Source organism: Nymphaea colorata, chromosome 6 (genome assembly GCF_008831285.2).
Source record: "Nymphaea colorata isolate Beijing-Zhang1983 chromosome 6, ASM883128v2, whole genome shotgun sequence".
Lineage (NCBI taxonomy): Eukaryota > Viridiplantae > Streptophyta > Magnoliopsida > Nymphaeales > Nymphaeaceae > Nymphaea > Nymphaea colorata.
This window is the reverse complement of record NC_045143.1, coordinates 21064277-21076655: the sequence shown is the minus strand read 5'-3', so window position 1 is coordinate 21076655 and position 12379 is coordinate 21064277. Positions and strand designations below refer to the sequence as shown.

The following is a 12379-nucleotide window of genomic DNA, read 5'->3' as shown; positions in this document are numbered from 1 at the left end:
CTACCATTCTTCTAATTTTGATCATGAGAGTGAGGAGGATCAGTAAAGGTAACATATTTTGGATTTTTGGTGTGTATGTTACTTTCATAATTTACACATTACCTTCTTCAAAATCTATAAATTTTGAATCATGAATGTGTTGCTTTGTTTGTTTAAAATCTTATTTTTGTTCCATATATATATATATATATATATATATATATATATATATATATATATATATATATGGACGTACCCCATACCTTTGTTTTTGAAAAATGTTTTTGTACCCGTACCAGTATTCTAACCAAAACCCATACCCATACCTATGTGACATAGGCTAACGTTGAATTCAAATTTCAATTGGTTTATCAAATGTTGCTTCAGATAAGCAAGGAGACTCGCATGTTAATTTGCTGAGTTTGATTGGTTGATCACACTAATTGAGTTTTTCCTTGTTTGATCGACTGCCCATTTGGTCACGCATGCCAAGGAGGTAATGGATTAACCGCTTCCTTCCTACTTTGAATCCTTTAGCCATGCATGGTAAGTTTTTAATTTCCCCATATATCATTTTGAGATATTTCCTTCGTTTTCTTCCTTAGACAAGACAAATCTATAAGTATTTTGTCCTTATTAAGCACCTGCAAATAAAATAAAGAAGGTCGCTCCTGCGTTTTCCAGAGGACCATATGAGAGATGTGGCGTTCCCTTTTGAGATGGTCAACAATTGCAGCCCATTTAACTGTATCCTTTTTGGTATAGAGCATAAGACAAATTCATTAATAACATCATGCATGATATTATTAACAAAAAAATATTTTTTGTTCAATTCGGTAAAGCACAAGAGATTGTTTGAACCATACGAACATAATTCCCCACCAAACCTCCAGCAGGATCCATTTGAGACCCATTTTAAATCTTTGATCCATTTCACTTAAATTGAAGGGGTATGTATTCTCACACTTGGGAATGGGCCTTTGATCTAATAGTGGTTGAGTACCATGAATGGAAGCTTGAACCGAGAAAAACTCTAGGCTTTGACCAGCCACACTGGCCATAGGCAAGCCAAGGGCATGTAGACTAAGTCACACGGGTGCTTTAAAATGCACCCAGAACACATATTGACACGATACAGGTGTGGGTGAGGACATAGGTGCGTCTCCGACAGGCACCGAAGCCACACCTATTTTCTTTCCCTTTTTGTAATATTTTTTTCTCTTCCTTTTTCCTCTCCCTCTTTTTGGTTCCCTCCTATTTTTCTGTGCTCTCTCTATCTCTCTCTCTTTCTTGTTCAAACTTTAATCTCTCTCTCTTTTTCTCGTTCAAACTTTAATCTCTCTCTCTCTTTTTAAGAAGGAAGACAGCAAAAGGCCCAGCAGTCTATCGTCCTTTTTAAAGGACAACCAGTCTGCTTTCCTTTAAAAAGGACTACTAGACTGCCTATATTTTTAAAAAAGATGTATTTTATTTCCTTGATCTTTCTTTTTCAAACTTTCAGCTTTCTCTATCTCTCTCTTTTTCTCTTTAAAAGGAAGACAGCAAAAGCTCAGCAGGCTGCCATCCGTTTTAAACAACCATGCTGTCCTCCAAAAACGTCAATCAGACTGTTTATATTTAAAAAAAAAAAACTTTATTTTATTCAACATAAAATTTTAAAAATTAACTACATTCTATTTCACGTGCCCTTAAAATGCACCCAACACTCACATTCAACTTAAAATGCACCTAGCAAGCAAAATGATCTCTGAAAAAACTTAATTTTCAGTATAAAAAAAAATATACACATATAGTATTATTAATTATTATTCTTATATATATATAATATATATAATATATATATAATATATATAGCCACACCTCGGCACCCAAATTTTCTGAGGCACCTGCATCCAGACCTGCACCCCACACCTATGTGACATAGCATCTAGATGTGTGTGGACCTAGGCGGGTCCGCATCACAAGGGCAGCAGTGAGACCAGATGTAATGATTGTTTTTGGTTGGTGAACTGTTCAATTCTACATGCAGTCATTTTACTTGTACACAGAAAAACAAAAAATTGCTTGTGCAAAACGAAAGAGAAGACTAGACTTTTTGTGCAAGCTCAATAGCAATACATAAGCCTGTAAAGGTTAGTCACAACAAGCCAACACCATATTGAAGCCCAACCAATTAGGCTCATTTACCAATAGCCCTAAACTTTGCACACTGACATTATTAACAACATTAAAATCCATCTGTAGTTGCCAGATATCAGCACATCAAAATTCCATAACAAAAGAAAGAAGAATTTACCCAAATTGGATTTTATGTCCAGGTACATCCAAATTTTCTCCTTGTTCACATGATGCACTTTCTCCTCCTTGACCAGCAGTTCTTCGCAGTAGATCAGCAACGCCCTTGACAATATTCATGTTTCTCCAAGAACTATAAGTTCAATCCAGCTATGAAAGCATGGATGATCACAGTCGAACACTCGTGGCTGTGCCTGGAGGACAGCATGGAACCATATTACCTCAGACCAGGTCTGGAAATTTCTGTACTGCAGTCACAATTGTCAGGATTTAGTTAAAGTTCGCATGATTCAGCCTTGTTTACATCTATGCCAAAGAAGGAAAAGCGTACTCGAAAACATGCTATTATTACTAGCTAATATTGTTGATCAAGAAAAAAGCTATCCAAGCCATTTGAGATTATAGGGCTGGGATTTTAAAGGCACTTCTACAAAATGGACATTTCCTATCGAAAGAGAGAATAGAACATGACAGTTACTAAACTCAAATGCAAAGTCTGACTAACTGAAGTTACTAAATAAGGAGATGCTTTTGAGTGTCATCAAACACTGCCTTTCAAAGTAGCAACAACACATTTCAAGGCATGGCCAACATAAAATGCTATATAGACTTGCAGTCAACAAATGAGTAAAGAAGCATATGCCTCTTTTAAAGCATGATTCACCTCAAAGCACACCTCAAAATTGAGGCATCTGTTTTACTTTGGCTGGGCAAGTACAGTCAGTTTCCCAAATCGACCAAAGTATAGAACAAATAAAAAAAAAAAGAAACCAAAAGCAAATACAAGGGCAAGAATGATTGGTCACAGCTACTCCTGTCCTCTCCCATCTAAGCTCTATCCTAATCCCCGCCATCTTTATATTATAAGGCTTATGCCTAAATTTCGTAGCTAATGTTGCACTATATTACGCCTCATTGCATCAGGATATTATACAAGATACTACACAACAGAGAGTCAGTTAACGATGACATCAAGGCTAGTACTGTTCAAGGATGACCAGACAGGTTTGGATGTTGGTCCAGACCCAAACCCATCAGAAGTAGGCGCTGTTTCATTTCTGATATATTTCTCACATGCCTTTATGTTTCGTTAATGACATATGAAGTAATTTGGTATAGCCATTTGGTTTATTATTTTGGCCTTGTATCTACCGTGAGACAATAAAGTTTAGGGTTGAGACTGCACGCAGTTATGGCTGTCATCTCCCTTCTCTCCTATTGTCTTCTTATCCTTATTTTCTGCAAGACTGAACTGGGGTGAATAACAAGACTGATACCAAAAACTGACATGGTATCAGAGCATGGGTTCGGCGACTTCTCCAGAAAAATTGCCAGACAGATTTGATATAAGTTCTTCAGGAAAGACATCTCATTCCCCATCTCTTCTATTCTTCTTACTCTTTATCTTTTGTCCTTCTCTCTATGTCCTTTCTATCTGTGTTTTTCTCTACTCCATCCAGTTTATTCTCTGCATCATATTCGTTCGTCAAGCATAGAACAGTGTTGAATCATCAAGACGTGTTTAAAAAACAAAAAAATGGTGATGAACGTCCTTTTCTATTCCTCCTATTTTCTGCTCTCTTTTTCTTCAGCCTAAAACAGAGTTGAATCTGTCTAGAGCTGTGTTGAAATAATCAAGACATGGTCTAAGAAGTGTTGAACATTTTTTTTTATCATTCATTCTATTTTCTGCCATCTTTGCTTCAGCATATATTAGAATCAAATATGTGCATGTCCTGCCTTGTTTTCAGTCTGCTTATAGAATTCCATGCCTTTATATTCTGCCTTGCCTTTCAGCAGAATTAAATATTCATTGTGCCATTAATTTCATATTTGTTTCACACGATCTTAGTTCTCTACATAGCATACTAGAAATTATGTCAAATTCTTCGTTATCTTTGTCCAATGTTCTCCTTTTCCCAAATATAAACAAAAACATTGTTTCTGTGTCTAAACTTGTTGACGATACATATTTTTCTGTTGAATTCACTCCCTTTTTGTGTATGTCAAGGACCTTCGAATGAAAAAGACGTTCGCTAAGGGAGAGCGACAAGGGAATATGTATGCTTTCAAGGAAGCTCCGATATCCTCGGCCCTAGTCACTTCTTCAATTGCCTCAATAGCTCTTTCCCTAGTCTCTAGTTCATCTTCTAAACAGCAGGTTTAGAGTCTAGATGTCTTGAATTTGTTTCAATGTAATAAGCCTGATTTATGGCACAATAGTTAGGATCATTATAGTCAAAATGTTATTCAGAAACTTGTTGCAAATGATCTTATTGCAAGGTCTACTTTAAAGTTTGTCTCAGAAGTCAATAAGTGTTCAAGTTGTCAACTTTGTAAGAGTCATGATCTTCCATTTCATATTTTGAATAAGAGAGCTTCTAAACATTTTGAGAGTATTCATTCTGATGGATGGGGACATGTCCCAATTCCTGCGTTGTCTGGCAACCATTACTATGTTATTTTTGTCTATTCTTTCCCGTGTTATACTTGGATACATTTTATGAAGCATAAATCTGAAGTCTTCAAACTTCTCCAAGACTTTCACACCCTTATTCGAAATAAATATCCGTCTAATATTGTACATTTTGTGTGATGGTGGAGGAGAATATCTCTCTCAAGATTTTACTAAATATCTTCGAAATAATGTGATAATTAGACAAGTATCTTGCCCTCATACTCCTCAGCAAAATGGGACAGCTGATTCAAAACACCAACATCTTGTAGAGACAGCTTTGAGCATGATGCTATGATGTCAATGTGCCAACCAACCTTTGGACGAAAGCTTTTCATACTGTTGTCTACATCATAAAACAATTGGCCATGAGTATTTGGAAGAATAAGTTTCCTTATTACATTTTTTATGGTCAACATCCTGCATATAATGACCATCGTGTGTTTTGCTATGTTCACATACATTCTTCTTTGAGAAATAGGTTTCAGTATAAAGCTTAGAAGTGCAAGTTTGTCGGATATGCGATGATTATAAAGGATATAGATGTTATAATCTTAGCAACAAGAGAATACGAGCTTCACGGAATTTGGTATTTGATGATTATGAGTTTGATAAGAAATGCGTCCCCATTGATTCAGTCTCGCTGCAGAAGGAAATCTACAACCCATGGTTGAATTTGGAACTCTTGTATAGAGAAAGTCAGTCATGCACATCCTCAGTCAAAAACGGTTCAATCCAGTGATGATTATAAATCTTCCTGAGCCGAATGATGGTTCTTATGTGGAACAAGCTGCTCCACAATGGTTTTCTAGTTTTGTCTATCATAGAACAAATCGAGACACAAGTCATGAAGGAATCAGAAAGTCTATAAGAAGATCAAAACCCATTTGTTATCCCATTGATCGTTGGGTTAGCAATAAAAATGTTTCTCTAGACTTTCGATTGTTCATGGCTCAAACTACTAAACAAGAAGAACCTGTTTCTTACAATCAAGCCTCCAAAACTCGTCCATGGGTAGAAGCTATAAATGAAAAGATGGAGGCACTCTATGAATGCAATACTTGGGAAATTGTTCCAAGGCCTCAACGGAAGAATGTTGCCGGCTCCAAGTGGGTTCATAAAGTCAAAACACAAACCAGATGAAAGTATTGATAGGTATAAAGCAAGGTTGGTAGCTAGAAGTTTTACACAATAGTTTAGACAAGACTATGAGACCTTCAATCGAGTTGTCAAAATGGGCACAATTCACATCGTCCTCTCCTTGGCAATTGATCATGGTTGGAAGCTTAGCCAACTACATGTTAAAAATGCATTCTTGCATGGAGACTTGAAAGAAGAAGTAAAGTTGGGGATCCTTTTGCAAAAAAGTAATACAAATTGGAGGAGACTCCCACCGCATCCCATCCCTCAGTCCCCATTCTAGATGTTGGGAGATGGCATTTGCTCATGTCTTCTTCTTTTTCAATGTTGGCTGTGTTTTTGAATTTGCAGGTTAACGGTTAGCCTTTAGAGGGTCATGAATCTTCAAGAGCAACGCTCCCACCACGACCAAACATGTGACCAAGCAAAATGTCTTCAAGGCCTTCTCATGGGCAACTTTTTTCTTTTGAATGTTTCTGCAGGAGAGTTAGGAGGACTTACTCCTTGCCCCGCACGGGCCATGCCCCTTGTGCACTATCCCAGTGGTCATGGCCCTTAGGCAGCCCTCAGGGCTAGTCACGATATAATTAGTATTTTGATAAATTTGTCTTTTCATTACAGCTGCTTGCCTTCAAATATCTCAATCTCTATTGACTAACTTCTGTCTAAATTCTCAAATATCTAATTTCTTGACAAGTTAATCTCTATATTATGACATAGACTATCATTTTAATTGTATTTCTAAACCGGCGTATAATCTTAATTGATTCTTTCATCAGGCAGCTCAATCATACATGATGTATTGAAGAAACCATAAGAGATGATTTAAGTAACTTAAATTAACCAAAAAACATCTAACTTAGATCTCTTCAACATGTAAATAAACAAATCAAGGCTAAGCAAGAGATCAATTATGTTCAATCTGCTATATTTATCTAATTTCATCAGCCATCCACCAAATAATTAAATAACTCATAGACAACATTAAAATTAGTTGTGCTAACAGTTTATTGCATATTTGAATGTAACAATACAAGACCATGTACTTTAATTGAAGTATACTAAAAATCTGCTCACCAAAGAAGAAGATACTTAGTATGCTCTCCAAGCATGTCCTTGGATGTGGTTTCGTCAACCAGCCCACCTAATGAAAATTAGATAACATAATATTATAATTAGAAGCTTGACATTCTTGACCCAATGCCTAACATCGCAAGGTTTCAGCCAGCCTTAACGAGAGCCAGATCCAATCCAATACTATGTAAGTATGTTCCATCTCTTACAAGTAGGCACTAACTCTAAAGGTCCAAGAATGGTCCGTACCTAGTCAGAGTCCCCTTAAGAAAAAGATAATATTAAGTTATTAACTCCCTTATTGTACGCTGAATTAAACTCCCTTCTTATTGGATTTTTCCTGTCAGATACAAAGAGAAGCCCTGGCCCTTCTTGACCACTTTAGGGGATGGGGGTGAAGGGAGGGTTGACATACAACCGTGGCAAAGTGGTTTATGATTTCATCTCAGAGGCATTCTTGTCAATCCGAGGATGAGCGAGAGGGCGAGGTTTCCTCTGAAGTGGAAGAATCGATTCCGTTGGGGCAACTGAGGGAAACGAGAGAAGGATCTCTTATCGGGCCCAATCCCTATTTCGTTCTCCTTTCATTTACCCAGTTCAACTTATCATTTCTAGAATAATACACATCTGAATTTCAGATAAAACCTCAAAAATTACCAAACTGCACAGGACTAGAAAAGCCCTCTAGGGGCTGACCGTGCGCAACACAGCCCCCTTGCTTGCCCAAGAGGGATATTTCCACCTTAAATTATACTGCAAATCAATTTCTCTGCTCAGTTTGTTCAATTTCTCCCTGTCCAAGCAAACCCTTATCTGAATTAAGAAAAATCCCCAAAGCATTCTAACCATATGATTCATTCAGCCCTCTTGAAATTAGGACGAGATAGGGAGGTAGAGAGAGAGAGAGAGAGAGAGAGAGAGAGAGAGAGAGAGAGAGGAACAGATCTATAGATCTGTAACTACATTTTTGAAATTAGGACGCCGGTGACCATTAACAAAACTTCTTCCTGGCGCCGCAAAGGTTGAAACGCCTGATATTTTGGGCGTTTCACTGATGTGAGAAAGGGAGATAGAATAAGACGGAGATACGTTTGCTACACAGACGCTGATCAAAGGCGAAATGGGATTTTTCGCGCCGGTGACTGGAGCGATTGGTATTTGGTCGTTCCAGTCACCGCGGACACAAAGATGGAGAAGGATGAATACCTGTGCGGGTGGGCTGCAGATCGCGGAAGCGTGAGGTGCTTGGGGAGAAAAAGGCGTCCTTACTTCCGCGCCTGTCTTCCTCTTCTCACCTTGCATTTGCATAAACGGAAGGATACGTAAGAGAGATACAGAGAGCCATATATATATATATATATATATATATATATATATATATATATATATAGAGAGAGAGAGAGAGAGAGGGACAGCGGCGATTTCATACCTGTGCTGCTAAGCGACGTTCGGCCGCCTGCTCAGCTCAGAAGGGGGAAGAAGAGAGGGCCAGTTATTGGCAGACTGCTACTTAACGGCACAATGCCGAATGCGGGAGGGGGGCGAACAGTGATACGGCAATTCGAGGAACTAAAGTCGCACTGATTTACATGCGACTTTCATTTCGGAAATTATACCACTACCCACCAAATTCTTCTTGTTACGTCAGAATTACTTCCGCCAATTCAAACAGCCCATAAGATAACCTTTGCTCACTGAGAATGCTCATGGAATTGCGGAACCGGAATCACGCTGTCAATTTATTTTGGGTTTTTTTAACACCGGGAAAAAACGACTCTCTCTCTTTGTGCGAAGTCAATCACTAGAAACCGGGTTTTAGCATGGCTCACAGCTTGTGCTTCGAACGTTCATATGGTAGAGATGAGAATTATCTCGAGGGACAGAATTAAGAGACTGATGAATAATAGCATGCCACCACCTACTGATGAAGAATATCATGAGAATGCTAATGAGATTGATCTAGCAGTGTCAATATATTCAATAGAATATTCATGAAGATGACGCAGAAGGGAAAAACCCAATGCAACCCAATGTAAAAGGCTCTAATGGAGCTCGTGGCCTTTTCTTTCTTGTTCTTCCCATAGGACATGTCATGAGACAAGTCAATCCTCCTCCTTCTGTGAAATGTAAAATGAAGGTGGTTCAATCAAAAGTTGGGGAAAAGAAAGGGTACAGTGGAGAAGATTTTTATGATGGTTGGAAAGAAGATGAAGAGTTGGAAGACTTGCCATGAAAATCCATTAAATTTGACGGACAGGTTGACCCTGAAGACACATTTGTCTATGTTCTTTGTAAAATGCCATCGCTTCTGGATAAAACAATCCCACATTATTCCATTGTTTTCCATGAAATATGGAGGGAAAAGCAGGCTGATGATATGCAGAAACCATTAATCCCATTGAGACAGGGGCTTTTTTTAATATGGTTATCATGTTCATTGAGATGTTTGTTCATGATTTTGAATAAGCTCTTACTCTGAATTCCTTCTACAATGTTCCTCAAAAACTTAAAGAAGGTGCCCAGGAGTTGATCCAACATACCAACCCAAGAATGAAGAGCAAAGTCTCTTGAAGTTCCACACCAATCGAAAGAGCTAAAAGAACTTTTAGGCAGTCACGTAGCCACATTGTGACTAGTGTGGGCACACCAGTTTCTTAAAAGTGCTGTGTTTTTAAATGGAAATCTTAAATATATATATATATACCAGATTTGTGTACTTTTAAACAAATGTCCCTCCAACCAATTATTCTGGCTCTGCCACTGCTTTAAGCCTCGATACACCAACATTAAAGTAGAGAAAAAAACTCTTCAGATTCCGTATACCAATTTGAGGAGTGGAGAGAACTTTCGGGTTCAACTTACCAACTTGAAAGTGGAGATGTTCCCTGGTTCAACATACCAACCCAAGAACAAAGGGAAAAGACTCTCCAAGCTCTACTTACCAACATCAAGAGCTAAGATGACTTTTAGGTTCAACACGCCAACCTAAAGGCGGAGAGGACAAGATTCTCTAGGTGCTACACACCAACTCGAAGAGCAGAAAGATGTTCACATGCTTAACATACCAACCTAGAAACAAAGAAAAGGCTCTCCTGGCTGCACAAACCAACCAGAAGATTAGGGAGAACTTTCAGCTTCAACGCACCAATCTAAAGGTAGAGAAAAAAAAGGCTTCAGGCAACTTGGAATCGAGTGAAACAAATCTCTCCAGGTTCCACATGCCAGCCTAAGAACATGAAGAAAAAAAATACTCTAAATATGGTGCTATCAACTTTTTGCAAAACTGCTTGTTCGCATTCCTTAACCATTAACTTAGAAATATGTATTCTCCATTTCGCAAGTGTACAAACGAAAGGCATAGCAAAGACCGTTCAACATGCTAAGATTTGATCTTCACCGTTCATAATTCCTTGGCATGTACTCCTTTCTTTTGAATTCTTTTCTTATCCTCTTTTCTTGTGCCAACCTTCACCTTTAGGGGAAGTATCTCACCACCTTCATGGCTACTACGTAGTTCATCCACTTTGGTGGTTATGTGTGGTTTTGATGCATATTTCATTCATTTCACCTTGTAAAACATGACATGATAGACATTCATAAGCCGCGATCTTAATGGAAATGAATGCAAATCATATTTATGCTCATCTGGTACTCTAGATCGTGAACTTAGTGGAATGACCACATTCACTTCGAGCTCACTCTCCACTCTTTTTTCTTTCCTTTTCATCTGATTTTCTTTTGCATTTTTCTTCAGTTTTTTTCCCTTGGTTTTCTTTGATTTTGCAGCACAAGCCAAGACCTCATGATAACCAAAATTTTCCTCTCAAAGGATTTTCATGCTCAATTCATTAACAATGGGTGATTAACATGACAAATATCATTTTCATTGCTTTTAATCTCCTCCATTTCTTTGAAACGATCTTTGAAGAGAATGCTAAGGTATTGTTAGGTTACTCTTGCATTAATTGTTAGCATCAACGTAAGGCTGGTCCTATTTGTCTAACAGAATGCTCAAATAGGATAGGAGTTTGCCATATGATATAAAACCTTTTCAAAGAATGGACATGAAATTACGGTACTTATGCACTATTAACTTTAGTTGCTGTGGATCCTCAAAGGCATTAATCTTATTGGATCTGGACCATAGAGCTTGAATATGAGTGGACCTGACCCAAGGTCCAATCGACTGTACTGAATATGGACCTTGAATGTATCCAGGCTACGCACAAGTCAGCCGACTAATGTAAATGACGAATAGTATACTCTTGATCTATATGACTTGTCACACACACATTGAATAGGAATATCGCGCACTCTAGTGTTTTTGCATCCACACATTGCCGACAACGGATGGATGAAACGATGACTCTATTGAATTGTACATGTTGGCATGATCATGATGTTGTGATCTGAATGACAGATACAAAACAGATGTCTACAAATGACCTAGTAATGGGCCGTTAATGTTTGGGCAATGCAATGGAGTGTTGTGTCCATTGTATGGTGATACGATTTTAAATGTGACCCACATGGGGGACACACTAGATGTGTCTTCCAAAGGGGAGTGACTTGATTTGATTTGTTTCCTAGAGGGGCAATACTTGATGTAGAATGAGGCTCGCAGCTGCCTAAACAGTTGATGTTGATGGCCAAGGGCTGAGCTGCGAGGGCATTATGGGAGTGCTAGATAAACGCTTCATGCAGACAATGCATTAAGAATGCAAGAACGTCGCTTGTTGTTTTGATACATTTAATTATTATGATGCATGAATTGATGCTGCATTTCATGAGCATGAATAATTGTTTGTATGTATTTATCATTTTGTAGAAAACAGGTTATTCTGATAATAGCTGTTTACCATTAGGGAGTATCATGTTACTGTTTGAGTTATGGTGGTCCTAAGCTTCCATCTCTTATGTCAAATAATATACGTTGAAGCATTTATATCATGTGTCCTGTCTATAGGGATTATCATGCATTTTTGAATTCTTCACATTGCAACTTCTATAGGACGAAAAAAAGATCTATAAACAGCATTTAAACAATACCACATGTCAAGAATCGCTACTAAGTTTAGATATGCCTACAAGCTTGTCGCAATATTTTACTAGCTCATGTGCCACCTTAATTATATATATCCAGCTCTACAACTTGGCCAACCTATTCAAGTAAACGAGCTAAAACACTAACATGATTACATATAAACGTTCATTTGTTGATTTAGCAGCATGCAATTTTAAATTCTTGAATGTTTATGCCACTTTAGTTACTTCCTTCTCTTTTCTCCATTTAACACTACTTGGCCATAGGTACCTCGACAAATGCAAGAGAAATTGCATTTGAAGCACTCACAGTAACATCTACTATGGCTTCTTCTATGATTGACTATACCTTTTGGCTGCAAGGCTTCTACAAGGTCAGGCTTCTTGTTACTA

At 38.0% G+C, this 12379-nt stretch overlaps 1 protein-coding gene across 7 annotated transcripts in view; it reads right to left on the bottom strand.

Moving 5' to 3' along the window:
* Positions 1-8603, bottom strand: part of LOC116256051 (BEACH domain-containing protein B) — a 72990-nt gene extending 64387 nt beyond the window's left edge. Inside the window, exons 1-4 of one of the 7 annotated variants that reach the window (XM_050078404.1) lie at positions 8373-8603; positions 8150-8238; positions 6947-7013; positions 2276-2522 (exon numbers count right to left, since the gene is read on the bottom strand). In XM_050078404.1, the coding sequence (XP_049934361.1) occupies positions 2276-2394 (119 nt within the window). In that variant the 5' untranslated portion in view covers positions 2395-2522; positions 6947-7013; positions 8150-8238; positions 8373-8603. The remainder of the gene's footprint in view (positions 1-2275; positions 2523-6946; positions 7014-8149; positions 8239-8372) is intronic. The other 6 variants (XM_031632199.2, XM_050078403.1, XM_031632195.2 and 3 more) reach the window with 6 other exon arrangements.
* Between the last annotated feature and the right edge of the window lie 3776 nt (positions 8604-12379).